The following is a 27,825-nucleotide window of genomic DNA, read 5'->3' as shown; positions in this document are numbered from 1 at the left end:
ACTTTAGCTGAAACACCCATGTGCCCAGCCTGCTCCTGCCTTGCTTTGTGAGCTGGAACGTTTCCCTTGGGAGAGGCAGCTGGGCACACAATGGCTGTTCTGTCACCCTTTGTCTGCCTGTCAGGAGCAGTGAGACTGACAGGCCTCTGGGACAGGGCTGAGTCCCACTTCCCAGTGCCACCAGTGCCCAGTTCCCAGCTGGACCATTCCTCTCTGCTGGCATTAAATCTGCCACCCCAATCTCTGTCCGTACCGTTCAGAGCCTGGCACAGGTGCCCACAGAAGCTGTGGCTGCCCCATCCTTGCAAGTGTTCCAGGCCAGGTTGGATGGAGCTTGGGATAGTGGAAGGCGTCCCTGCCCATGACAGGGGGTGGTCCCTTTCGACCCGACCCGTTCTGGGATTCCATGGTCCTTGATCCATTCTGCTGCCCACACCCAGAGCTGCAGCAGCTGTAGCAGCAGCCACTGTCAGGTGCTTTTTCTTTCCCTCCTCCAAGCAGAGTCACAGTGTCACCAAGTAGTTTTAGAGCATTTATACTACAGTGGATCAGAATCCTCACAGGTCTTTGTTTCTTTCTGCAAACCCTGTCCCAGATCACCAACAGAAGCAAAGAGTCCACCTGGGCCCTGCTGCACAGCGTGAGCGACGCCTTCTCTGGCTGGCTGCTGATGCTCCTTATTGGTTTGTTGGCAGGTGAGAGCAAACCTCCAGGTAAAACTGATTCCTGCAGTGCAGCATCAGGATCCATTCCTCCCCAAGGCCTGGCAGATCCTTGGAGCAGCAGGATTTTGGAGTGAGGGCTTGTGCTGACACCAAGGACTCTGTTGCTGCCTTGTAAATTCACAGGGAATTATTTTGTAAGTGCTTTGAGCAAAACCAAAATACAAAACTGAGGCTGAGAGATGTCCTGGACACTGCTCTGGGTCTGCTACTGGCATAGAACTCTGAAATTAATAAAAAACATTCATTAAAATAGAGCTGATTGAAACACTGAGAATGTCTGTGCTGAATGCTCCTCATGGGGTTAATTTCAGGGGCTGCCAGCAGTTTCTTTTTTTTGGTTTTTTTTTCTGTCTATACTTAGATATATAAAAAAAGGGAGAGGTGTTGCTTGGAAATCAGATGTCTTTCAGAATTCAGTTGTCTGAGACCTCTTGTATTTCTTAGAACCAAACTTTGCCCAGGGCAGCAGGAATAAATCACTTGGATACAAATCTTCCCAATGGGGAGCAGCAAGCATCTGTCACGAGGGATGGAGGGAAATCTTGTGTTAATGTTTACCCAGGAAAGCTGCTGGCCAGTTGGTCATTAACTGGGGGATTTGCTGCATGTTTATTGCAGCCTCTGGAGCTTGTTCTGCCACTTGTTTCTGTGGATCAGAGGTCCCTGGCCTCTGCCTTGGTGTGGGGGTTCTGGGATTGGAGGAGTTATTAACAAAAGGGACTTGAAGATTCCTCTTAAAACCTGACTTCTGTGCTGGCTCTGCTTGCCTTGTTTTACTTGGCACAGTTGTAACTTTCCCCTCCTTTAATTTTCTTTTTTTAAATTCGGGTTGGAAATGTTTTCTCCAAATTCAGAGTTATTGCTGTCACAGTGTTGCTGTTGTTGGTACAGCTCCTGGATCCTGGTGACACATTTTGTCTGAGTCCCCCAGGAATGTGGGACATCCCTCTCTGCCTCCCACTGCTGCTGTGTTGTATTTAACAAACAGTTATTGAGAATAATTAATTGCTGGTGATGCAGGGCAGGGTTTGGACACAGTCAGCCTTTGAAACATCATCAGCCACGCTCTGTTTCCTGACTTGCTCTTTTCAATGTATTGAAATTATTCAAAACTAGGCAAATCCTCTCATTTAGCTCTCCATAGAATAAAAATGAGTTGTAGGCAGAAATACCAAACTGCTATGTGTTGGGAGGTGAGTCCAAAATTGGTGGTGCAGACTGTGACCTTCAGGTGTTTGAGTGTGCTCATTAAATTATTTTGGTTTTTTTCCCTTTAAACCAGGTTCCTTGGCAGGTCTGATTGACATCTCTGCCCACTGGATGACAGATCTGAAGGAAGGAGTGTGTTTGGCAGGGTTCTGGTTCAACCATGAGCACTGCTGCTGGAAATCCAACACCACCTTCACCGACAGGGACAAGTGTCCTGAGTGGAAGAGCTGGTCCCAGCTGATCCTTGGCCATGGAGAGGTGATGGGTGCCTGGAGCTGCTTTTGGTGCTGAATTCCCTGTTTGCCCAGCCTGTGTAGCATCCCTGGGATGATGTGGATGCCAGGAGTCCAAGCTCTGGGTGGTTCAGTGGTTTATTGTTGGGGCCCTAAAGGGGTGTCAATAAACAGGTTGTGTGGGTGTTGTCCTTGGAGGGGATGTGGGGAGGCAAAACACTGCCACATTTACAGGTGCAGTGTGCCACTGCTGTGTCCAGGATGTGCTGTTAGAGGGTATTTTACCCATGAATGTTCTGGGAGAATGCCATGGCTGGTAACCCAGAAAATGGAACCTGGCCTTGAAACCTCAGACTTAGGGCAGGTCCCTCCATTTTTAGCTGGTAACTCTGTGTGGTGTCCTGCTGATTCACTGTGCTCACTTCAGTGCCCAGGTCTGATGTGATTTCAGTTGAAACCATCTGATTTTGGCAATTTCCTCTGTGTTTCAGGGGGCCTTTGCATATATCCTCAACTACTTCATGTATGTTATCTGGGCCTTGATGTTCTCCCTCCTTGCTGTGCTCCTGGTGAAGGGCTTTGCTCCCTATGCCTGTGGCTCAGGGATCCCAGAGGTGAGTGAGAATGAGTGTGGGTTGTTTTTCAGGTGGGGTAGGGATCCACCACCCAAAATTTACACATGCATGTTATGGAATAATAGATTCCACTTTAGGTGATGGCTTCATATGTAGGTGTTTTACCAAGCTGTTTGAAACATGTCTAATACTAAAGTCTCCGTGCAGTCCCTTGGAAAATCAGATGTTCTGGCATTGCTGCAGGAGGTGCTGCTCAGGTGTTCCTCCAGCAGGGACAGTGGCCCTCAGGGAAGGACTCAGATGGCTGCTCCTGCCTTTGCATGGAGAGATATTCTTATGGACTCTCACTTTTGATAGCTCTTGTTAGCTGTAGGAAAGGATGGGGAACATGCAGTAAATCAGGAGCTCTGCCCAGGGCTTGAATGAAAGCCTGTAGAGCTTTGTGTGCTTGACTTCCAGATCAAAACTATCTTAAGTGGTTTCATCATTAGAGGCTACCTGGGCAAGTGGACGCTGGTCATCAAAACCATCACCCTGGTGCTGGCCGTGTCCTCGGGGCTGAGCCTGGGCAAGGAGGGGCCCCTGGTCCACGTGGCCTGCTGCTGTGGGAACATCCTGTGCCACCTCTTCACCAAGTACCGCAAGAACGAGGCCAAGCGCAGGGAGGTGCGTGGGGACCCCAGCCTGGGGAGGCCAGCTGGGCTTGGGGCTCTGGGGCTGAGGGTAATGGTTCTCTTTTGGGTTAAATGGTCCTGTCATGATAACTGATTTTTTTGGAGCTCATTCTTAAGGAATTGGCTCACTCCACCTTTTCCCTGCTACCTTAAAGCAGGTCAGACCTAGCTGACTGTGCTGTAGATAAACATTGTACAAATTTAAGTGAGGAGAAACCAGAAAAAGGGGGGTGGTTGGGAGGGCTGAGGAGTCTGAGGCTGAGCCTCTGTCTGTCCCTCAGGTGCTGTCAGCAGCTGCTGCCGCCGGTGTGTCTGTGGCTTTTGGAGCTCCCATTGGAGGAGTGCTCTTCAGCCTGGAGGAGGTAACCTTGGAATGCTGTGGGTTAGAAGCACAGCCTGTAGAGAAATTCCTCCTGATGTCCAACCTGACCCTCCCCTGGCACAGCCTGAGGCCATTTTCCCTTGTCCACTCTCCTGACAGCTGTGCCCCAGGGTACCTGGGTGTTGCAGCACACCTCTCTTTAGGGGTAGAAATGAGCCAAGACACAGACTCTCATTTAACAACATGAAAAGGGTTCCAGTTTATTATTCTTTACAGCTTAGCCATCCTGAGTGACTGCAGCAAACTCCTGCTGTTGTCTTCTCTGACAGACTCTAACTGCTGGCTATTTCCTGCTGGAAGATGACTGCAAGTATTTCCCTGCTGCCTCTGACCACAGGCTTTCACCTAGCTCAGCTATGACTGCAGGCTGCAACAGCAGGCTCTGAGTCTATCAGACCCAGACTGATCTCACAGCAGATCTTTTGCAGCAGCTCTCTTCCTTGTTCCTTCTTCCTCAGGGCTCCGCTATAGCTACAAGGTCTTCTCCCTCAAGGTCCTCTTCCTCCAGACTCTCCCTGACTGGCCAACCCACCCCTTTTATCACACTTATCTTTATTACTCACAGCTGCAACCCATTAAGGGCAGGGCTATTCTTCTTTGGTAATTAGTACAACTGTGATTTATCAGAGGCAAGGTCACTTGTAATCCCTTCTTCTACACCTACATGTGGGAACAAACTTCTCTGGTTTATCAATCCTCTTTTCTGCCCAAGGACCACCTAATCCTTAATCTCTTGATCTGGATGTGAAAGGACCATTGCTGTTTAGCTCAGGAGAGTACCAGAATGGATTTCAGAGGAGGGCTGGGATGGATTTCAGAGGGAGGCAGGGATGGATTTGCTCAGCTGAGCAATAGTTGGTGGCAGTGATGGCAGGCACTGCTGTTTGGTACTTTGGACCTTGCAGAGCCACAGAATTCTCTAAATTCAGCCCATGGCTGATGTGTGACAGGTTTTATTACCCAAGTGAGTCGCTCCAGGGATCACAGAGGACACATGCACGTGCTGCAGGCCAGGGCCCATCCCACTCACTGAAGTGCTCATTGAACTGGGCTCCAGAGCAAGCCTGGGGTGCTTGGCTGGAGAGCAGGCAATGAACCAGTGCTCATGGATCTCTGTCCTGCCTTTACTCCCTGCAGTGGGGTCATGCTGAGTGTTCAAGTGACCAAATGTGCTTGGTTCTCCTCTCCAGGTGAGTTACTACTTCCCTCTGAAGACCCTCTGGCGTTCCTTCTTCGCCGCACTGGTCGCCGCCTTCACCCTGCGCTCCATCAACCCCTTCGGCAACAGCCGCCTCGTGCTCTTCTACGTGGAGTTCCACATGCCGTGGCACCTGCTGGAGCTGGTGCCCTTCATCCTGCTGGGGATATTTGGTGGGCTCTGGGGAGCTTTCTTCATCCGCAGCAACATCGCCTGGTGCAGGCGGCGCAAGACGACGCGTCTGGGCAAGTACCCGGTCCTGGAGGTGATCGTGGTGACGGCCATCACGGCCATCCTGGCCTTCCCCAACGAGTACACCAGGATGAGCACCAGCGAGCTGATCTCGGAGCTCTTCAATGACTGTGGCATTTTGGACTCGTCCAAGCTCTGCGAGTATGTGAACGATTTCAACAGCACCAAGGGGGACGATCTGCCCGACCGCGCCGCTGGCCCCGGCGTGTACACGGCCATGTGGCAGCTGGCATTGGCCCTCATCATGAAGATCTTCATCACAATCTTCACCTTTGGCATGAAGGTGAGGGTTTCCTGTAAAGGAGCTCATGTTCTTCCCATGCTCTTCAGGACCCTTAAAGTTTTATTTCCTCTCTAACCAGACATGTGTTCCCCCAAGCTCTGTCAGAAGGGGACAGATTGCAGTTGTTTGTCCTGCTGCTTGGACCTGAGGGCAGTAGAAATCTTGCAGCCTGACTGTGGGCACCAAATGCAGTCACAAAACTGGTGCCTCAGGGCTCCACATCCCATTTTCCAGACACAGAATGCTCCTAAATTGTCCTGCCTCGAGCTTTTTTGATAAATATGTGATTTAGATGAAAGAGCTAATTGCAAAGCAATCAGTGTCTTAATTTGTTAATGTATAATTGGAGCTGTTCCTTGCTCAGAGGGTTTGGAAGTTGTTCGGTGCAGGCTCTGGAGCTGCAGGTGTAGTTCCCAGATGTGAGCTGATGGACAGTTTTTATGTCCCTGCTCATTGCAGGAGGGTTGGACTAGATGACTTTTCAAATGTCCCTTCCAGCTCAGCTCCAGCACAGCCTCTGCCTCGCTCTCTTGCGTGCAGTCCCTGGGCTCTGCTGCTCAGTGCCCGTGTTCCCACAGGTGCCCTCGGGGCTCTTCATCCCCAGCATGGCCGTGGGGGCCATCGCGGGCCGGCTGCTGGGGGTGGCCGTGGAGCAGCTGGCCTTCTACCACCATGACTGGGCCATCTTCAGCGGCTGGTGCAGCCCGGGCGCCGACTGCATCACCCCCGGCCTCTACGCCATGGTGGGCGCTGCCGCCTGCCTGGGTAAGCTGGGGCTGGGCCTGGGTGGGCTGGGAAGAGGGGCTGTGGTGGGGGAATGGTGGGACTCCCTGATCTTAGAGGTTATCCCTGCCTTAGTCCTTGAACCACAGAATGGTTTGGGCTGGGAGGGACCTTAAAGATGATCTCCTTCCACCCTGTAGTGATTTTGTGGCTGAAGAGCTGTGGTTGTGACTGACCATCAGAGCTGGTGTCACCTCAGGAACCCCAGGAAGCTCTGTAATAGAGCGTGCCATGTGTTCCTCACCCTGGTGGTGTTCTTTTGCCATCTTCAGCCCAGTGCTGGGCACAGCAGCTGCAGTGGGGAGCTCCTAAATGTGGGAGCCAGAACAGTTGAGGCTGCCCAGGGACTTGAATTTTCCTGTGGGGCTTTAATTCATTTTACTTCCTGTTCTGGCCTTAAATCTCATGATGCAATTCTGCTTTTAAGTGCTCTGTTTTTCAGTAACACTTCTTCCTCTTGGCTGACTTGGAGAGACTGGGTGCATGTGACTGAACTTCACTTTCACAATTCCCAGTCCCCTCATCCGTGGAATAGTACAGGAGTCCTAATGGACTACTTTATCAGGAGAAACTCTCCTCTAAAAACATGCCCCCAAACCCCATCTTTGGCCTTTTTAGAGAAGGATACACCTTGTTTGAGCAACCCAATCTAGTGGGAGGTATCCTTGCCTGTGACAGGGGTTGGAATGAGATAGACTTCAAGGTTTCTTCAAACCCAGACCCTTGTGAGATTGATTCCATGTAATTGACGGAAGATAAATACACTTTGACTTCATTAATGGTTCTGTTTACTGCTGGGCAGCACTGAAGGGTGAAAGGATATTGGAACAAAACTCCTGTAAAATATTTGAGAGTAGTTTTGGGACTTGAATCTCAAAAGTGTAATTAAACCATGCCATGACAAAACCCCACAGAGACCCTGAGCTCCGTGCCAGGTGCTGTGGCAGGACAGAGGCTTTGGTGCCGCTCTGGTTGTGTTTGGTGCTGCTGAGCGGGGCAGCCCAGCCGTGCTGGCACCACCCTTCTCCAGAGGTGGGGGCTGCTGTGACAGTGCCGTATTACCGCGCCTGAGTGGGTCGCAGCTGGTGAGAGAGAGACGGTGAATCTTGTTTCTTGAATCAGAAGGCTTGATTTATTAAGATATTATATATAATACATTATTACTATACTAAAAGAATATAGAGAGAGGTTTGCAGAGCAGCTAGGCTAAGCTAAGAATAGAAAGAAAGAATCTATAACAAAGTTGTGTCCAAGGACTCAGTCCCCTAGCTTGCACTGGTGATTGGCCCTTAATTATAAACATAGAAAATGAGCCAATCAAGGTGTCCCTGTTGCATTCCCCAGCAGCTGATAATAATTGTTTACCTTCTCTTTGGAGGCCTCTGGCCTCCCGAAGACACAGAAATCCGAAAGAAAGGATTTCTGTGGAGAAATGTCTGCGACAGTGCCGGGTGACCGAGCCGTGCTGTGTTGGCAGGGGGGGTGACCCGCATGACCGTGTCGCTGGTGGTCATCATGTTCGAGCTCACCGGGGGGCTGGAGTACATCGTGCCCCTGATGGCAGCGGCCATGACCAGCAAGTGGGTGGCCGACGCCATCGGCCGCGAGGGCATCTACGACGCGCACATCCGCCTGAACGGGTACCCCTTCCTGGAGGCCAAGGAGGAGTTCTCGCACAAGACGCGCGCCATGGACGTGATGCGGCCGCGCAAGAGCGACCCGCCCCTGACGGTCATCACGCAGGACACCATGACCGTGGAGGACGTGGAGACCATCGTCACCAGCACCACCTACAGCGGCTACCCCGTGGTGGTGTCCCAGACATCCCAGTGCCTCGTGGGCTTTGTCCTCAGGAGAGACCTCATCATTTCCATCGGTGAGGGGTGGCACTGCCCGGGTGAAGGTGCTGTCATTAATGCCACTGTCACTGACCTGGTGCTGGTGGCTGGGCCAGCTGGTGCATCCCTGAGCAGTGTGGGTGGGCTCTGCTTGCCTTGGATGTGAAGGACAGGGGGGCTTGTCACAGGATCACAGCATCATTTAGGTTGGAAAAGCCCTCCAGGATCATTGAGTCCAACTTGTGTCCGATCCCCACCTTGTCACCAGCCCAGAGCACAGAGTGCCACATCCAGGCCTTCCCTGGACACCTCCAGGGATAGGGACTCAAGCTCCCTGGACAGCCTCTTCCAATTGTTAGCAAGCTTTCTTGGGAAGAAATTCCTGCTAATGTCCAACCTGAACCTCCCCTGGCACTGCCTGAGGCTGTGTCCTCTTGCCCTGTCACTGCTTGCCTGGGACAATATGGAATAAAATAGGGGAACAAGTGCATCAGGAGATTATGTGCATTGCCTGCCTTCTGTAGTACCACCATGAGTTTCTGCACTTGGGTTCCTTGGAATCTCCAGGGATTCGTTAAGAGTGGTCCTGTCCCCAAGCTGTGCACAGTGATGCACAGGATGGGATTTGGGTTTTCATGATCAAATATTCCAAGTATTCTGAATATCCAGCCTGGTGTTTGGGCTGCTGGACCTGGCCCTTCCCTGGAAGCCTTGGAAGGCTGATGTCAGATTGCAGCGTGGCAGGTACCCACAGTACCTGTGTGTGCACTGCTGGGAAGGTCTGGGGGATGGCCAGCCAGCACTTGACTTGTTTTCCATTCCTGACCCTCATGACATCCATAGAGCCTGTGCCAGTCGTTGAGTGCTTAAAAATAATCCTTTAACTGCTCTGCATGGGACCCAAATCAGTGACTCATGAAAGTACAAAGCATTTTATTTACCTCCTCTAAAAACTGGGAAGTTAAAAGGTCTCCAGAACTTGTATTTACCTGGCCAGAGTACAATGAGATGCAACAGCCATGGCTTTGGGCAAAGCTGATGTGCTGATCCTGCAGTGGAAATTTGGAGGTCTTGGAGGTTCTCCCAGGTAATGAGTGACAGGACAAGACTTGAAGTTGTGCCCAGGTGAGGTTTAGGTTGGATATTGGGGAAAATATTTTCATGGAGAGGGTTGTCCAGTCCTGGCAGAGGCTGCCCTGGAGTCACCATCCCTGAAAGTGTTCAAAAAAATGTGTGGCACTTGAGGACATGGGTTAGTGGTGACCATGGTGGTGGTGCTGGTCAGTTAACCGTGATGGTCTTAAGGATCTTACCCAACCTTAATGATTCCATGGTTCCCTTAGAAGAATGGCTGGAAACCCATCACAGCCTCCTTGGGTGGGAACAGCTCTGTAAAGGGAAGGAAAGGACATCTAAGGCCATTAAATGTGAGCTGAGGAACGGGAACACTCTTCTGTGTGGAAAAGGAACAGAGTGCTGATACTGATTCAAATATTTCTCTTTGCAGAAAACGCCCGGAAGAAGCAGGATGGGATCGTGAGCACCTCAATTATTTGTTTCACTGACTACTGTCCCCCCCTGCCTCCAAGCTCCCCGTCTGTGCTGAAGCTCAGGAGCATCCTGGACCTCAGTCCCTTCACGGTGACGGACGAGACGCCCATGGAGATCGTGGTGGACATTTTCCGCAAGCTGGGGTTGCGCCAGTGCCTGGTCACTCACAACGGGTAGGAGCCCTGGGGCCAGAACCCCCCTGCTCCCAGGGCACAGGGGACTGGGATGCAGCTGGGGCTGGATCTGGAGCAGCTCTTGCCTGGCAAAGGCACTTGTGAGAGCCCAGCTCCGAGCCCTGGCCAGCCTGGCCCAGGACGCTTCCAGGGACGGGGCAGCCACAGCTGCTCTGGGAGCCTGTGTCAGTGTTTTGCCACCCTCAGAGGGTGCAGTACTTTCTCTGGGGTGTCACTTTGAGCCCCAAAAGACTCTTCAGCATCTGCAAGGGGCTCAAGTGGCCCTGCCAGGGCCCCTTCTGGCAGAGTGTGGGTGCATTAAAAGCATTTTTTCATTTTTCAGGAAGCTTCTGGGGATCATTACCAAAAAGGATGTACTAAAGCACATTGCACAGATGGCCAACCAGGACCCCGATTCCATCCTCTTCAACTAGAGGCAGACTGTAGGGATTGTGTGTCCCACATACCTGGAACTTTCTAGCCCATCCTGGGTAGACTTTCCTATTTTTATTGAGACCATGGAACTGTTTCCAGCGTTTTCCTCCATGGAGCTGAAGAAGATGTTTTTTTTCTACCAGATAATGAATTGCACTACGGAATCTGTGGAACATGATCTTCTTTTTAGAAGAAAAAAAAGAGACTTTATTTACGTTGCTTTTGTGAAGTTGCGTTGGAAAGATTCCATGAAGGAGTAAAAGCAAAATGTTAGAGAATTGTATTTCCTCCTCTTCTTTTGTTGGAACTGCTGTTACGAATGTGGGGAGGAAAAGCCAAGGTGTTTGTGCACTTCCAGAGGTGTGGAAGGAGCAGGGTGGTTTTGCACACAGTATTCAGGTGGTGGCAAAGGGACAGGGCTGGCCTCAGGGTGGTGTATTCCCAGTTGTCCCCTTGGGAAAAATCACAACCTTGGGAAGCCAAAACAGGTGAGAGAAAAATAAAATTTAGCTGGCGGAGGCTGCTTGGCTGAAAGAAGGAAAAAAAAAAACCCAGTAAACCAACCCACTTCCCCCCCCCATCAGATCTCCTTAAAATGGGGCCCAGTTTCCGATTGGGAAGATGCTGGTTTTGAATTAATTAGTGAATATATTAATTACTCTGCCACTGCCTTGTCAGGAGAACCCCAAGGAAGAGATAGGAAGAGTTCACAGGTGTCTTCCCATCCTGCTGCCTTTCTCTGATCCATTCCCAAGGATTCCTTCTCTCTGATTTCCCTTGAGCACTGAAATCCCAGAGGCTGAGTCCTGAATTCCTGCCCTTCCCCAAGCCCGGTGGTGCTGGACGTGGCACAGGTGGCTCCTCCTCACCCTGTCCCGCTGCAGAGCCCGGTGCCTGGGGCACAGATGCTGTCCCTGCTCCCTCCTGTCCCTGGATTCCAGCTGGAGGATTCCCAGTAGGGAATTCCCAGGTCTCCTTTGGCCAACAACTGTGCAAGAAACCCTTCCCACCACAGCCTCCTGTGCTCGGTCCCTGTCCCAGTGCTGACCAAAGGATTCTCCTGTTAATAAAACTGTGCCCATTTACTGGAGTTTGGGAGGCTTCTGGATCCCTTTGGAGACTGATGCTCTTCATCCTGGCCTCAGTTTCATGTTTGTGGGCATTGGGGACTTCTGGCTTGACTTGGCTGGGTCCCTCTCAAAATCTCTCTGATACAAACAAATTCCTTGTCTTTCCAAGGAGCAAAAGCCAGATTCTTGATCTTCCAAAGCCATCCAGCAGCCAGCCCCTGCTCTGCTGCTTCCACCTGATGTCTCAATCCTTGTACAGCTCAAAGCTGCTTCAACCTGAGATGTCACTGATGGATCCGGTTCCTTCTGCTTGGGAAATAAACGCCTGGACTGATCTGTGTTGGTTTTGTGCAGCAGGAGATGGTGGAAATTCATGTTTTGCCTCAGCCCATGCCAGCAGCAGTTGTGCCTTTAAATGCCCTTTTTTCTGTTTGGAGGGCAGGTGGATGCTCCTGGGAGCAGGGGCTGAGTTCAGGGAAGAAGCTGCTTTCTCCCAGTGCCCTGGGAGCTCCTTTCTGGGAATGCCTGTCCTGTGTACTGCTCTTCCTGGGATAGCAGAAACACAAAGCTTTTCTATTTTCTCCTCACCTTACCATCCTCAGGAGGGTCCCAGCTTTGGGAAATGTGATCCTGCTTCAATTAGATCCATGATCCATGAGTGGATTCCTCTCCTTGTGGGAAGGCTGCAGCAGCCAGTGCAAAGGTAAGGTGCCAAAAGGGAAACCCGTGTGCAGGGTTATCCCAGATGGACCATCCCAGCTGGCTCATTCCAGCTGCTCCCGGGGAAGGAGGGCAGGGAGCAGCTGTCAGAGGGAATTGCAGCTGCTCTGCCAAATGGGGATGGGAGCCTGGGGCAGGAAACACCTGCCCAGCAGCTCCTGGCTCTCCTCAGCTGCTGCTGTGTCTGTGCCATGCATGGTTTCTTCAGTGGGAGAGGTTTCCTGGGGATGCTGTCTGGAGAAAGTGCAGCCCGGGAGGGTGGGAGTGGGAAGGGCAGGGAAAGCTCAGCAGGGCTGGGCTTTGGGGGGGCTCCCTTTGGGTGCCAGCAGGATCTGGAGTCCTCACGGTGCCAAACTTGCAGCTCTTGAGAGGGGCTTTGCCAGTCCAGTTCTTGCTCTTCCATTGCTTCACTGCAGGAGGAGCCCTGTGGTTCCCTTCAGCAGACAGACAGACAGACAGGGATGCAGGACAGAGCCAGGGAGGTCCATCCTCTGGGTGAGTGACCTGGAAGGACCGGAGGGGGTTTGCAATGTCCCATTTATGGCCCATGACTTTGGTGACCTCTCTGGGACAAGGCTGGATGCACTTGGCTGTCGGATGCTGGAAGGGCAGGGTGGGACTGCCGGGAGCCGACTCTGAGCCTGCCACTGAGCTGATCTTTGAGTCCCAACCCGAACCAGTCTGGTTTCTTGGTTCTGTGGAATAGTGCCAGGATTTGAACAGGACACAAAATGAGAAATTTTCTTTAAATGTGGGATTATTCCTTCCCGATGTCTCCAGCTTGTCTCACGGGGGAATAAAAGGAGCAAGCATGGTGAGTGGTGAGGGATGGGGCTGGCTCAGCGCTTCCCTCCCTGTGCCGAGCTCCCTCCGCCGCGGGCAGGGCCGGGGCTGCTGAGAGCGAGGGGGAAGCGGGGAACGGCCACGGCCTGCACCGGGAACTGCTCCTGGAAAGCAGAGAAATCCCTACAACTGCCCCTGGAATGGAGAGAAATCCCTACAACTGCCCCTGGAAAGCAGAGAAATCCCTACAACTGCTCCTGGAAAGGAGAGAAATCCCTACAACTGCTCTTGGAAAGGAGAGAAATCCCTCCTTCCCTCTGGAGTCCCAGTGGGGCCGCGGGAAGGGGGCTGGGAGCAGCACAGCTGGGATGGGACTGCACGAAATGGCCCTGCAAGGTCCTTCCAACCCAAATCTTGGGATTGCTCAAGGGATGCGCTGAGCCTCGGGCCTCCCCTGCTCGCCCACAGCATCAGTGCTTTCCTCAGGGCTTAAGGAGCATCCCGCAGCCCCATGAATCCTCCGTGCTGTAGGAAAGAGGCTTCAGTTTTGTTTCCCTCTTCTTTCAGGCTGAATTCCCCTCGGGAGGAGCCGTGGCTGGTGAGGTGCCCTGGGGCAGAGCGAGGGGCGATGCTGGGCTCACACCACACCCTGCCGCTGCCTCTCTTTGTGTGCTTTATTTACAGTGTCCCGAGGAATGATTTCCTGCCGGGGTGACGTGGATTTCGGCGTGGATTTCCTCTCCCTTCTGTGAACTCGAGCCAGGCTGGGGACTTGAAAGTAAAACAAGATCGTGTTTGGGCAGGGATGGAGACTTGGAAAGAGCAATGAGCTGGTTTATAACAACAAAGAAGGAAAAAAAGGGCCTTTGGCCCAGGATTTATTTAGAGACGAAGGCTCAGGGCTATGAACGCCCTGGGCTGAGGTAAAAGCAGCTCCTCGGCAGTGGAGATAAGAGGGTCCTTTGGCAGCAGCTGCAGGAAGCACTTTGTGTCTGGATTGAATCCACAGGGCGAGGCCATGGGAAATCAGGTCAGCGTGCAGATTTTATTAGTGTTGCAATCACCCCCCCACGTCCTAGGCTGGGTTAGAGCAGGAGGGAATCACAGAATTCTGCAATGCTTTGGGTTGGAAGGGCCATGGAGCTCGTCTGGCTCCACCCCTGCCCTGGCAGGGACACCTTCCACTGTCCCAGGCTGCTCCCAGCCCCATCCAACCTGGCCTTGGGCACTGCCAGTGATCCAGGGACAGCCACAGCTGCTCTGGGCACCTGTGCCAGGGCCTCACCTCTCTCACAGGGAATTTCTCCCCACGTTCCTTCTGACCCTGTCCTCCTTCAGCCTGAGGTGTTCAGGAAGGGCCAGGGGGCTCTGAGGCTCTGTCACTGCAGGGACACTGCAGGGATGTGCTGCTGCCTGGGGAGCTGGAGCGCTTGGTTTTGGGGACAGGGTCAGAAGGGATAATGGAGAGTTGTTTATTCTTGTGGCTCTCCCCAGCATGAGGGAGGTGCTGGCAGAGGAGGCTGCAGAGTTGCTTTAGGGACCATTGACTTCGATTTCGAGCAGGAGTTACAGTGAACTTGTCAGCAATACACACGTTAAAATAGTGAGTTGTAATTTCTAATAAACAATTTTAACAATAACAGAGAAGTTGTGTGAGAAATCTTTAGTACTTTACTCCATTTGCACAGCAGATTTTGTTTCTTTAGTCAGAGAACAGTGGTGTGTCCTCATCCAGGTCTTTCCACACTTAGTTCTTTCTGTCCTGGAGCACATCCTGGGACAGGTATTGTTGGCACAGGTGCCTCAGGCAGTTTTTGTGGAGGCCAGGATTTCATGCTGCTGGGTTCTCCTGCTGGTGCTGATCGCCTTGTCCAGGTGGGAGCCCGGCCTGGCCAGGCTGGGGGTGTCCAATCCTGGAAGCACCAGGACAGGGAGGGCAGCAGGGGAGGCAGAGGGGCCACGGGGGCTGAGGCTCTCGGGGTGACCTGTGCCAGTTCCTCACAGTGAGGAATTCCAGCTGGGCTCTCCCCACACAGGGTGAGGCTGCTCTTTGCCCTGATGCTGCTGGAGATCTCCTTGTCCCATCCACCCACCCAAAGCCCTCTCCTTTCCAGGAAAGCAGGGTGGGCCACTGCCTGCTGGCACCGAGCCCAGCTCTCCGCACTCACTGCTTTCCCTGCTTCCTCCACAGCAAACACAGCCTCTGCTGGCTCCCTTGGGCCCTGTTAAACTCCCTTTCAAAGGAAATCTTGGAACCACCTGCTGCATTTCCTGTAGTCCCTGCTTCAGCTCCGCTCTCCCATGGCTGCTGCCAGAGGCAGGATAAGCTCAGGGCTCCCGGGGGTGTTGGAGACCTCAGGGTGTCAGGAGCCCTGCTGAGGGTCACCGAGGTGGCTGGGACAGAGGAGGGGGGATGGTTTTAGAATGGAGGGGTTTGGAGCACTTTTTTTGCTTTGGGCAAGAGCCCAGTGTGCTCCAGGGCCAAGTGCTGCAGAGCCAAGGCTCGGCTCAGCTCCCTCCATCCCTCCAAGGGGACGGGGAAGATGGGGCCCTGCCAAGGGGGGGATCAGCCCTGTCACCCCTTTGGAGGCTGCACGAGGCTGCTCTTGGTGCTCTCTGGCTTTGGATGAGCTTCAGAGGTTCTGGATGAGCTGGGAATCTTCCCTTGCACTGGGGCCGGTCCAGGTGCTTGTGTGCAGGTGCCAGGGTGGCACCGTGCTGTGGGGGCTGTATCAACCCCCCGAGGCAGGAGCCTGCAGGAGATGGGGGCTGGAGAGTGGGAATGCCCAGCAGCTGGGGAGGGGAGATGAGGGAACTGCCTGGCTCAGCCCCAGCCCCGGCCAAGGATGTGGAGGGCCGGGAGTCGGGCCTGGGAAGCTGCAGGAGGGATGGCAGGAGCTGCCCAGGAACAGCCCAGGAACAGCCCATGGGTGACCCCGGGGCCGGGCTGCGTCCTGGGCTGGGCTCGGCAACGCCAGACTCAAAGAGGAGGAGCACTGGGACCCCTGGAAGCTGATGGGCGCAGGGGAGGAGCCGGGATGCGCTCAGATTTCAGGGGGTTTCTGCAGGAGCTGAGCCCAGCGGGAATGAAGGCTCGGGGTTGAGAAGCAGGAACACATCCCCGAGCAGGGACTGCCTCGGGTGGGGGCTGGCAGCTGCAGAGCCCCTGGGGGTGCTGTGGGTGCAGGATGAGCAGGAGACTCTGCTGGGCTCTGTCTGCAGCTCTGGCAGCGCCCCAGCCCTGCTCCACCTGGCTCTGGGTCCACCCTGTCCGGGCTGTGTCCTGGGTGCAAAGGGGCCAGAGCTGTGCTGGAGTACGAGGCTTTATTCCATCGTCCCTGGGAGCCCCATGCCTGTGGCAGCCCACACTGCCACTGTGTAAATGCCCCCAGTTTTAACAGGATACAGAGAGTACAGGGGGAGTTGGAGAAGGGGGCTGTGCCCACCCAGTGTCCATGGGCTGAGCCAGCTGGGCCCTGCTCTGCCCTGCCTGAACCCACCTTTGGCCTCTGGGCTGGCATCCATCACCCCAGGGCTGGTTTGGTCCCTCCAAGGTCTTCCTGTGACCACTGGGCTCACCCAGAGCTGGAATCCTGCACGGATTGCCAGGGCTGCAGGTGTGAGGAAGTGGGGACTGCGCTGTCCACGAGGGCTGGAGGGGACAAAATCCACATGGGAAGAGGTGCTTGTTCAGCAGCTGTGCTGAGCTCCTGGTCCTGTGCAACCTGGCTCGGGCACCACGTGCCCCAGTGCCACGTGCCAGGTGTGGTGCCAGGGCTGGGGACTGCTGCGGTGTCACAGTCCTGCCCTTTGCCCTCCCTGCACCCATCACTGCTGCTGCCCCAGGCTTTCCTCTCCCAAACCAAAACTCCTTCGTTCCCTTCCAGAGGCCGACACTGGACCTGCCCCATCCCCACAAGGTGTGCCCCTGTGTCCCGGGGTGCTTCCAGCCCCAGGTCCTGGCACCCACAGCGCTGCCCAAGGTAGCATCAGACTCATGGGTGTCACCCTGATACGGGGACACTTTGTCTTGCAGTGGCAGATGTGGCCCTGGTGCCTTTCCTGCTGCAGAGAGCTGTTGGTAGGTGCTGTGCCACCAGGGCTAGGAGGTCCCTCCTTGTGCATGTCCCCTGTAGGCCCTTGGAGACCCTTCCTGGCTGACAGCTGGAGGGTGGCACCGAGCACAGCAGGGCCCTGCGGGCACCACCCCTGTGTCCTTCTTGGCTCATCCCTCACCACAAAGGGACAACAGAGCCATAAGAACCCTGTGCCACCCCGGGCCATTGGCCGCTGTCCAGGGGCAGGTGGGAGCGGAGGGGGTGTCACAGGTCGAGCCGGAAGGCCCCGAAGTAACTGGCGGCTGCGTCACTGGAGTCGATGGCCAGGGAGGAGACGGAGACGAAGAGCTCGTCACCGGCCTTGAGCTCGAAGAGTCCGCCCTGGTAGAGCGCGTGGAGCCCGTAGTCAGCCTCGGGCGCCCAGCACTTGGTGCCCACGCCCTTGAGCAGCAGCATGGGCGGGCTGTGGGCCGGCTGCCACTGGATGCACTGCACCAGCTGCGGGCCCGAGTCGCGGCCGGCGCCGCGGTAGCGGAAGTAGATCTGCGCGTACACGTAGTACTTGCCCGGCTGCTCCACGCGCAGCCGCCCCGCCCGGTACGTCATGTTCTGCACGTGGGACACCAGGCTGCCGTGCCCCCAGTGCGTGATGGCGTGGCGGCACGACTGGGACAGGTTCCCGGAGCGCTGGGAGCGTCCTGCGGGAAGGGAGAGTCCTGAGGGGAGCGACCCGACACGGTCACACCAGGGGACGGGGTGGCTCTGACTCCTTCCCGCTCATCCAGCTCGGAGGGCTGGAGCTTGGTGGTCTTGCAGTGAACAGGAGATGCCTCTCCCCATCAGCCGCCCGACCGTCCCGGTCCCCTGCCCTTTGATCTCTCCCGTTCCCATCTTGGAGACCCAGCAGTGCCCAGAGGGGTTCCCCAACTCACCATCCTGAGCCAGGCTCTGTGGGCGGAGGGTGAGATGTGCTGAGGGTTTCCCAGCTGTTTTGGGAGGAAGTTGCCCCTCTGAGGTGTTGAAGTAGTTCCTCCAGGCCTCTGCAGGAAAGGGACAGATGCTGTAAGAACAGCGTGGAGCCACCCGGCCCCATGCCAGCAGGGCAGGGAATGCCCCACTGACCCACCAGAGCAAAAGGTTATTGAGGGATGGAAAAATCTTGTCAATCATCAACCAACACATCTGTGAGTACCATGGCCCTGCTTCCCCAGCCTCTGGACAAATGGACGTGGCTGTCCCCCAGCCCATTCCCAGAACGTGTGCCTGTCATGGCAAGTGACAATCCTGGCTCCCCCCTCTCCTGCCCCAGCTTACAGCACCAGAGTTTGCCCCAGGAGGGACTGCCCCTGCCACTCCCTGCCGGCCTCCTGGGATCCCAGCTCCCCTGGATCACAGCTCTCCTGGATCACAACTCCCTGGATCACAGCTCCCATAGGTCACAGCTCCCACAGATCCCAGCTCTCCTGGATCCCAGCTCCCATAGGTCACAGCTCCCTGGATCCCAGCTCTCCTGGATCACAGCTTCCATGGATCCCAGCTCCCTGGGTCACAGTTTCCATTGATCACAGCTCCCTGGATCACAGCTCCCATAGATTACAGCTCCCATGGATCCCAGCTCCCCTCCGTCACAGTTCCCTGGGACACAGCTCCCATAGATCACAGCTCCCATAGATCATAGTTCCCATAGATCACAGCTCCCTGGGTCATAGTTTCCATGGATCACAGCTCCCAAGGGTCAGGCTCTGGCCCAGGAGGGACTCACCCTTCACAGCGTTCCTGCGGATGATGTTCTCGGTCACCTGTGCCACAGAGAAGACAAAGTTCCCTGGTTAAAGGTGACACAGGGGTTCCCCATGCCTGAGCTCCTACTCCAAGCCTCCATCACCTTCCCTGTCACGCTGTCTCTGGGACCTGCCACCTCCTCCCCGTGAAGCGCTTGAGTCCCACTCCCACCTTGAACCATCCTGGCTATTCCCCCCTCCCACTGCTCTGCTGAGGCGGATGGAGAAACTGAGGCACAGGGACAACCAGGAGCTCCCCATCCGCCCCCGGTGCCGGGCTCACCGTGCCCACATAGGCTTTGATGGTGCTGGCCAGCTTGAGGCAGCCCTGGCTGCTGCTCAGCTTCTCCAGGCTGGAGCCCTCGGGCTGCTGATTGAGCGCCTGCAGACACCGCAGCTCCTCCGCGCTGCCCGGAGCCTGGGACTTCAGCTGGGACGGAAACAGAGCGTGATGGCAAACGGGGACAGAGCAGCCGGGATCCTGCTGGGGTGTGAGCAGGGGGCAGCCGCCTTCAGCCTGGCTCCTCCAGCACCCGGGCGCTCAGAGAACAACCGGGATATTGGGATCAGTCCAGCCTCGGTGTGCACAGCACAGCGCCGTGAGGTCAGATTGGAAGGATCTGGGTTCATCTCTGCCCTCCCGGTCCCGGGCCGGCCCTGCCCCGGCCATTCCCGGCTGGAGGGCTCGCAGGCTGTTCCTGCTCACCCCTGCCCGCCCGGGTGGCAGCGCATTCCCCCGGGATGGGGCCGTTCCCGTGGGGTGCCCGCGGCGGGAGCGTGCCCGGGCAGGGCCGCTCCCCCGGGCTGCCTGCGGCGGGAGCCCGCCCGCGGAACCGGGGCCGGCCCGGCACGGGGAGCTGCTGGAGCGGCTCCAGAGAAAACCACGGAGATGTTCCGAGGGCGGGAGCCCCTCTGCCCGGGAGCCAGGCTGGGAGAGCTGGGGGTGTTCACCTGGAGACGGCTCCAGGGAGAGCTCAGAGCCCGTCCCAGGGCCTGAAGGGGCTCCAGGAGACAGACTCCCTACTCCCAGCACAGATCCACTGACCGGCCGCGGAAATTAGCCCAAATTGTTCCACTACAGTGGTTTTCTCCTCCCCCCGCCTCTTCCTTGGGGCTGTGTCTCCCCATTCCCCTCCTCTCCTCGCCTTTCATGTAAATCCCTCTCAGCGGGACCTCATGTGACCCGGGCATGGAGACAAAGGCCGAAGGAGGGCCGGAGCCCACTCCGAAGGATGCTCCGCTGGATTCAGACAGGCTGTTTACTCCCCCTGCAGCCGTGGCAGGGCTTTTCCTTCTTCCCTGGCTCTGGTGTGTTTTGTGGAATGTCTGGCACTGCAGGACCCTTTTTTTTTTTCTTGCCGCGCCCTCAGGGATGAGGGCGGCTTCCAGGGAGCTGCTGCCAGCCCCGAATTTCCCTCTACTCATGGATCTCCTGACTGGCGTTTCCCTCCCTCTGCTGAGGGGTTGTTGTGGGTCGGAATCACAGCTGAGGGGAGGGGCTGGCGAGGCTGTTGAAAGGATCAGACCGTCACGGCCAAGTTTGGGAGTGGTTTTGCCCGACTGACCCCGGGGGAGGTGGGAATGGCGGGATCCCAGCACAGTTGGTGGGGCTGGACTGAAGCAAGCAAAGAGCTGCTGGAATGGGGCTGCCAGCATCTCACAAAGGGGGTGAGGAGGATTTGGGAGTCCTGGAGTGTAGGGGAGATGGGAATGGGAGGAGGGAGAGATGAAGCCAAAACCAGCGGTCAATAGGGCCTGCAGCCCAGGGGAGTCCCCCCGCACTCCCATCTGCGGCTGGAGACTGCGATGGGATCGCAGTGCAAACCTCAGCTCCAGGCGGGCCCAGGACAAAGGCGCCGTCTCTCCACATCTGCATCGGCGGCAGTGCCCACCCCTCCGCCCCCGCCTGCACAGCTGGATCTGCAGCTCCGGGCGGAGCTCGGCCAACGTCCACCCCCAATCCACATCTGGACCCGCGGCTTCCCGGGGAGCTGGGGCAGTGCCCATCCCCCCAATCCACATCTGGACCCGCGGCTCCCTGGGGCGCAGGGGCAGTGCCCGCCCCCCAATCCACATCTGGACCCGCTGCCCGCAGCTGGACCCGCGGCTCCCTGGGGCCCCGGTCGCTGCCGTGCCCGGCGGGCAGAGGCGAGGGCCGGGAGCGGGCAGAGTCCTCCCTCAGCCGCCGGGACTCCCGGGGCCGCAGCCCCGCTCCGGTCCCGGGACAAAACTCACCTTGGAGATGGCCATGGTGAAGTAGACGAAGAGGCCGGTGGTGGAGGCGATCTGCAGCGCCAGGATAGCCATGACGGCCACGCTGCCCCACAGCGGCCCGCACCGCCGCCGCCGCTGCCCCCGCGCCGCACCGGGGCCGCCGTCCGGAGCGGCAGCGGCACCGGGACAGTGACCGGGAGCGGGCCCGGCAGCGGCGCCCTTGGGCAGCATGGGAGTGTCGGAGCCGCCGCTGTCGGAGCGCAGGTACTGCCCGGGCGGGTGCGGGGCCATGGCCGGCCCGGTCCCGGTCCCGCTGCCCCGGGCGCGAGCGCGGCGGGACGGACGGACGGGCGGGCGGGCGGGGGCGGGGCTTGGGGCGGGGCCTGTGGCTGAAGGGGCGGGGTCTCCCGTGGCCACCGAGGGGACGCCGGGGGCGATGGTGGCACCGGGACTGCGGCTCGGGAGGCAGCGGGGCCGCGGGGACGCTGCGTGTCCCCAGAGAGCCCCGGAGTGTCACTTCACGGGGACACAGAGGCAGGACACAGGGAATGGCTTCACTCTGCCAGAGGGCAGGGATGGATGGGATATTGGGAAGGAATTGTTCCCTGGCAGGGTGGGCAGGCCCTGGCACAGGGTGCCCACTCTGGATCCCTGGCAGTGCCCAAGGCCAGGCTGGACAGGGCTAAGAGCAGCCTGGGACAGTGGGAGGTGTCCCTGCCATGGCAGGGGTGGCACTGGGTGTGCTTTAAAGTCCCTTCCCACCCAAGCCATTCCATGATTTATGAATATGCTTCATGCCAGCATCACAGGACAGTGTGGGAGCTGCTGGGGTGACCCCAGGGGAGAAGACCCCGGGGCTGAGAACAGAGGGTCTTAGGGCTGGAGGACACGACCCGAGCCAGGTTTTGGTGATGAGCCTCACATCAACTCTGGCCGCCAGCAAAGGCTCAGAGATGTGCAGGTTTGCAGGACAGGGGGGCAAGAGCTGCTGAGCATCTCCTGGAGGCCTTGCTGGGGGGGCCGTGCCCACTCTGCCCTCCTGGAGCGGGCACAGAGCTGCCCATCCCTGCTGAGCCCCAGGCTCTGTCCTGCTGCTGGGTCACATTCCCACTGCTCCACAAGAGAAACGTGGAGCAGGCTGAAAGCAGGAAGGTGGGACAAGCTGCTGCTCCCTGGCGCTGCCGTGGCGGCTCCGTGCTCAGGTGAGTCTGTGGCTCCAGGTGCTGTTACCTGTGACATGAAAGTGAGACCTGAGAAAGCACAGGAGCACTGGTGTCCCTGCAGAACCGCTCCCTCCTGTCCTGCTGGGCCCTGGGGAGGGTGGTGGCCTCAGCCCAGACCCCAGGCAGCTCAGCAGCCCCCAGACCATCATGGAGGTGGCTGCCCCATGGGCTGTCCCCTCCCCAGGACGCCTGAGCCTGCAGTGTCCCCAGAAACACCATGAAGCCGAGGCTCAGAGCAGGGGATCTCCCACCCACCCCAAAGCAACTGCCAGGCTCAGGACTGATTTCCCTGCCTCTCTGCCAGCTCAGTGTCTACCCAGTGCCAGAGCCCCATCCCTGCCCTGGCACGGAGATCTTTCCCCAGGCGAGATGACTTCCATGGAGTCTGGGAAGGGGGCTGGTCTGGGAGGGAGGGAGGTGACTAATTATGTCTGAAAAAATCCCCTGATAAATCAACCCTCCTGGTTGTTCTCAGGAAAAGGGCTCAGGCTGAGCCAGGTGAGGGGGGAAGAGCTGCAAAGGGGACACCTGGGGAACAGCTGCCAGCCTGCTCTTGTGGAAGGTGCCCCTGTCCATGGCAGGGGGTGGAATGGGGAATGGGATGGGTTTCAGATCCCTTCCAAACCAAAGCATCCCACAATTCTATGATTTGCCATTTGGGGCATAGATGTTTGAGCTGAAGGAACCTGGGACCACTGCTCTGTGTGCTCTCCATGGGATGGGACAGGAGGGGCAGAGGGAAACCAGGAGCAGGCAGAACACTGGAGCCTGGAGCTGCTCTCTTGGAGAGGGAAGGTTTGTCTGTGAGTCAGGGCAGACCAGAACTGGAACAGTGCAGAGAAAATTGGGTGGGGGCCAGGGGGAAAAGCGTGCCTCAATCCTGGCTGAGGAGTTGTTTTTCTCTTCTAATGTTTCCTGGTCTGTGCACTGGGAGAGCCGGGTCAGGCAGAGCCTGGAAATCTGTTTCCTCAGTGCCTGTGGTGCAGAGCAAGTGCAGGGGAGCAGGAGAGGGGTTTGTTGGGGTTTCCTGGTGCTCTCAGTGAGGCTGGGATGGGGGAAACTCAGCAGGAGATGCCGACACGGACATGGAGCTGCATCTGGGATTTCCCAGCCTGTCCCTTGAATTTGTTTCATCAGGCAGGATGGTGGAACGTGCAATTGTAGTTGTTCTCTGTGTTTCCTGGGATGGCCAAGGCAGACCCCCTGAGCTGGCTCAGGGCAGGATGCTCCTCCCGGGGCGGTCCCAGGGCCGGCTCCTCTCAGCCCAGCCCGGCACCGGCTCCAGCAGCTGATGACTCCAAACAGGGCTGACCACACGGTCCTCCCTCAGGGAACAGCAGCGCCTGCGACGTGAAGTCATCGCGTGCAGCTCAGGAGTGCTGTAACCTCCCTGGAATGTGCCCTCAGATGTTTGTCTTTCGATCAGAACCCATCAGTTCCCGTGCTGAGATGGTTTTTGGGAAAAACCTCTTCCTCATCACACCGCACTTCCAGTGGGAGGCTCAGGCGTCCAACCTCCTCCCTGCAACCCTGGGAGCAGCCCAGCCCTTCCCTGGCTGTCTCCTGCCCGTGGGCTGGGGCCAGCGTTTGTTTGTCCCTGTTATCAGAGAGGAGGTGGAGACATTCCCTGCCTGGTGGCATCGGAACTGCTCCGGAGCTGCTGCAGGCTCACACGTGCCAGCTGGAGGGATGGAGGGATGGCTGGTCACCCAGGTGGGACAGGACATTGGCTTGGACGGACACAGGCTGATCCTCACAGCCCCTCCTGGCCTCTGGCTGGTGGAGGCTGGGAGCCAAGGCACAGGGAGAGAGGGAAAAGAGGAGCAGAAGGGCTCCGTGGGGACCCAGGGACGCTCCCTGTGCTGCTGGCGGGAGTTTGGCAGGGAAGGGATGGATGGAGGAGCCCCATAAAACCCTGGACCTGCGAGCTTTCCCAGGAGGGACGAGGAGCAGCAGCCTCTGGAACGTCCCAAGGCGGGACAGCAGCTCCGAGACATCCACACCCCGGCCAGGAGCGTCCCCGCACTCCGGCGATGGATGGCAGGCAGTGACAGGACAGACAGTGACAGACATAATGACGGACACAATGACGGACACAATGACGGACACAATGACAGGCACAATGACAGACACAATGACAGACACAAGGACAGACATAATGACAGGCAGTGAGAGGCAAGTTCTGCTGCAGCTCCCTCCCTGGGCTGGGCTCCCCGCTCCCAGCGGCTCCTGGCACAGCCGATCTCCTCGCTCCCTCTAGTGGGATTGGGACGGCTGCGTGGGCTCCTGCCTGCCCACGCCTGTGTCCCCGTTACTCCTCCTGATGTCCTCACGGAGAACCTCCCCAGGGGATTTTTTTTTCCCCTGCTACAAAGCCCCCAGCACTTCCCAAGCTGCCCAAGCTCCTGGGGAAAGGATAAAAACATTGTCCCGATGCCGCCTGGAGATTCCGAGGTGAATCTCCTGCAGGAGCAGCGCCCCAGCCGCGTCCCGTCCTTCCCACAGCCCTGCCGGGAGCGGGAAGGGCTGCTCCAGGTTAAAGCCTCGGGTTTTGTGGCCGAGGTGGGATCCTGAGGAGAGGGGACAGCGTGAGGCCATTCCCCCGGTGCCTCCGAGCTGGGATTTGGGGGTTTTACACCGCGACAGGCAGAGGAGGGACGGGAGGGACGGGAGGAGGCAGCACCTTGGGGGGTTCACTGTGTTGGGTTTGGAAGTCCTGTAAAGGGGAGAGGGACGGAGGGGAAGGAGGAACAGAGGAGGAAGGGAGCAAGGGAGAGGAGAGGGAAAGGAGTGGCGGGGAAGGGAAGAAGAGGGGAACGGAGAGGAGGAGAAAGGCGGGAGGAAAATAGAAGAAGAGGAGGAGGAGGAGAAGAGAGGAGGTGAGGAGGGGAAGAAAGGGAGGGAGAGGAGGGAAGGGGAGGGGAGGAGAGGGGGAGAGAAGAGGACCAGGAGGAGGAGGAGGAGAGGAGCAGGGGGCGGAGGGCGGGCAGGCCCCGCGCGGTCCCGCCCACACGAGCTGCCCCAGGCCGGTGGCGGAGCTGTTCCCCGCGGCCCCGCAGATGTTCCCCGTCCCCCTCCTCCTCCCCCTCCTGCTCGCCCCCGGCAGCGCCGCGGCCGCCCCGGGGGTCACAGGCGAGTGTCAGCCCCGGGGCCGGGGTGGCCGGGACGGGTCGGTCCCGCCCGGGTGCCCGGCTCTGCCCCGGCCCCTCTGGGCAGGTCTGGCCGAGCTGGGCCGCGGGGGGGAGGCGGGCGGGACCCCCTGTCCCCCCCTCATGGAGCCACTCCCGCCTTTGGGGAGCTTTTCCTGGCGCCTGATTTAAGACGCGAAGGCGACTCCAGGCTCGGGCACGCCTTAATCCCGGAGAAAAGCTTTTAGGGGAAGGTCGGGAAGGGACTTGCGGCTTTTCTCGGCTCTCAGCGCGGGTTCCCGGCAGGGCCCCGCGGGGAGGGGGGGGGGGTGTGCCCGGGGGTCCCACAGCTCCGTCTGTGCCCCCTAAAGCAGGAGGCAGCATTTCCATGGCCCTGCTGAAAGATTTGGGGCTGTGGGTGGGTGAAAAGCTCAGCAGAGCCCGGCCAACGCGTGGGCAGGGGGGATTCAGCTCCTCTGCCCCTCAGTGAGACCCCAGCTGCAGAGCTGCCCCAGCCCTGGGCCCAGCACAGGAGGGACCTGGAGAGAGCCCAGGGGAGGCCACGGAGCTGCTGTGAGGCCCAGAGCCCCTCTGGAGCCAGGCTGGCAGAGCTGGGGGCTCAGAGAAGAGGAGGATCCAGGAGAGCCCCTTCCAGGCTCCTCAGAGCCCCTTCCAGGGCCTAAGGGGCTCCAGGAGAGCTTGGGATGAGGGATGGAGGGGCAGGACAAGGGGAGATGCCTTCCCGCTGACAGAGGGCAGGGTAAGATGGGAGATTGGGGGAAATTCTTCCCTGTATGGGTGGTGAGGCCCCGGCAGAAGTTTCCCAGAGCAGCTGTAGCTGCACTATCCGTGGTAGTGTTCCAGGCCAGGTTGGACACTTGGGCTTGGAGCAGCCTGGGACAGTGGGAGGTGTCCCTGCCCATGAAACAGAGAGATCTTTAAGTTCCCTTCCAACCCAAACCCTTCCATGATTCATGATTCTATAAATGATTCCCTCTGCGGCTGAGGCAGGTAGGGCTCCTGCAGCACCTCGCAGGTGGATGAGCCGGGGTCCCCGCGGCTGTGGGGTGACTCCTGTTTCTCTTGCAGCCCGCACGCTCGCTCCCTGCTACTCGGCCGACCTGCGCCCGGCCGCGGGCAGCCTGGTGTCGGCCGTGGGCTGCACCGTGCTGCTGACGGCCCCGGCGCTGCGCGGCAGCCGCGCCGTGGCCTGGGAGTACCGGGCGGGCTCGGAGGAGGGGGTCATCCTCACCTACGGCTTCCGCCACCCCCCCAACGTGTCCCGGCTCTTCGAGAACCGCGCCACGTTCAACGAGTCCAACCTGTCGCTGCAGGTGGTGCTGCAGCGCGGGGACAGCCGCCTCTACCGCCTCAGGGCCCAGGAGGAGGCCACGGCCTGGTTCCATCTGCGCGTTGTGGGTGAGTGCTGCCGCGGCCAGCCCTCCTCCGTGCCCGGGAGCCAGGATTGCCACGGCTTCGAGCGCTGACGCTGCCTCTGCCTCTCCCAGAGCCGCTGTCCCCGCCACAAATTGTGGGCAACTCCTTGGTGAAGGAAGGAAGCAACACCAAACTGGTTTGCAGCGTGGTGCACGGGACGGCAGACGCCTACTGGTGGAAGAAAAATGGGCAGCCGCTCGTGGAAAGTGAGCGCATCCAGTTTGTGGAGAACACCACGCTCGTCATCCTGCGGGTGTCCATCAGCGACAGCGGCTACTACGCCTGCGTGGTGAGCAACGCCGTGAGCCACAACGAGACCTCCTTCCTGCTCAAGGTCCACCGTGAGTGCATTCCTTCCCCTGCCCGGGAAAAACCAGGGGGACAGCCCCAGAGAAGGGATTCTGTCTCCCTGCCTGTGCTGAGCAGGCAGGTTTGCTGGGAGGCTGTGAGTGGGTTACATTTGCTCTGGTGCAGAGGCTCTGTGTTGTCCCTTTTGCAGACTCTGCACACGTGGTGCTGCCTGTGGTCATGACCTGTGTCATCATCGGCTTGGTCGTAGGTGGGTGCTGGGGTGGGCAGGTGGGTGCTGAGGTGGCTCTGCCTGGTTTCTGGCTGGTGGGTGAAGGGGTCCCATGTGGCACATCCCTGCCAGGACCTGGCTCTCCCACCTGGCATCCCGTGGGCAGGGGCTGGGTTTTGTCACATCTGCTGTGTCCAGCAGTGTGTCCCCAGTCCAAGGAGGTCATGCTGGCCTGCATTGATGATGGTGGTGGTGGGGCTCTGAGCAGCCTGGGCTAGTGGAAGTTCTTCCTGCCCATGGCCGGGGTTGGAGCTGGATGGGCTTTGAAGGTTCCTCCAACCCAAACGGTTCTGGGATTTTCTGATGCTGCTGCTTTGTCCCCAGGTGTCTTTGTCTGGTGCTGGAGAAGGGAGAAGGAAAACAGTGACAACTGGTAAGATGCCTCCAGCCCCCTCTTGGGGTAGCCCCCTTGCTCCAGCCAAAATTTTCTGTCTACAAGCCCAAACTTATCCTTGGCTGGATCCAATGGAGCTGGAGAAATAGGAGAGCTCAGGGTGCTATTCCAGCCTCTCTGCTAAGA

General features: G+C 57.7%; 2 protein-coding genes across 8 annotated transcripts in view; one reads left to right on the top strand and one right to left on the bottom strand.

Annotated features, from left to right (window-relative positions):
* The window catches only part of LOC131088536 (H(+)/Cl(-) exchange transporter 5), a 28,251-nt gene extending 16,538 nt beyond the window's left edge, over nt 1-11,713 (top strand). For all 7 annotated transcript variants that reach the window (XM_058032672.1, XM_058032670.1, XM_058032671.1 and 4 more), the window contains 10 exons: nt 596-695; nt 2,008-2,192; nt 2,659-2,781; nt 3,202-3,408; nt 3,698-3,778; nt 4,989-5,531; nt 6,110-6,296; nt 7,792-8,190; nt 9,660-9,876; nt 10,220-11,713. In XM_058032672.1, coding sequence (XP_057888655.1) covers nt 596-695; nt 2,008-2,192; nt 2,659-2,781; nt 3,202-3,408; nt 3,698-3,778; nt 4,989-5,531; nt 6,110-6,296; nt 7,792-8,190; nt 9,660-9,876; nt 10,220-10,310 — 2,133 coding nt within the window. In that variant the 3' untranslated portion in view covers nt 10,311-11,713. The remainder of the gene's footprint in view (nt 1-595; nt 696-2,007; nt 2,193-2,658; nt 2,782-3,201; nt 3,409-3,697; nt 3,779-4,988; nt 5,532-6,109; nt 6,297-7,791; nt 8,191-9,659; nt 9,877-10,219) is intronic.
* Nucleotides 11,714-16,189: 4,476 nt separating this feature from the next.
* On the bottom strand, nt 16,190-21,228 carry LOC131088590 (tumor necrosis factor ligand superfamily member 10-like). Its single transcript, XM_058032761.1, has 5 exons — nt 20,959-21,228; nt 19,007-19,153; nt 18,705-18,741; nt 17,875-17,982; nt 16,190-17,640 (listed from the first exon to the last, which is right to left on the bottom strand). Exons 1-5 carry the CDS (start codon nt 21,226-21,228, stop codon nt 17,207-17,209), a joined length of 996 nt encoding a protein of 331 aa, XP_057888744.1. The 3' UTR covers nt 16,190-17,206.
* Nucleotides 21,229-27,825: the final 6,597 nt, after the last annotated feature.

Source organism: Melospiza georgiana, chromosome 12 (assembly GCF_028018845.1).
Source record: "Melospiza georgiana isolate bMelGeo1 chromosome 12, bMelGeo1.pri, whole genome shotgun sequence".
In the NCBI taxonomy this organism is placed as follows: Eukaryota; Metazoa; Chordata; class Aves; order Passeriformes; family Passerellidae; genus Melospiza; species Melospiza georgiana.
Note: the sequence above shows the minus strand (reverse complement) of the source record. Positions and strands in the feature narration are given on the sequence as shown.

What these genes read in the sequence shown, in the direction of transcription:
- LOC131088590 (XM_058032761.1), bottom strand. Translation starts at nt 21,228, where the DNA reads ATGGCCCCGCACCCGCCCGGGCAGTACCTGCGCTCCGACAGCGGCGGC. An exon ending in TCAAAGCCTATGTGGGCACG is followed by an intron (nt 18,742 to 19,006) that starts GTGAGCCCGGCA and finishes TCTGTGGCACAG; the next exon opens with GTGACCGAGAACATCATCCG. An exon ending in ACAGAGCCTGGCTCAGGATG is followed by an intron (nt 17,641 to 17,874) that starts GTGAGTTGGGGA and finishes CCCTTCCCGCAG; the next exon opens with GACGCTCCCAGCGCTCCGGG.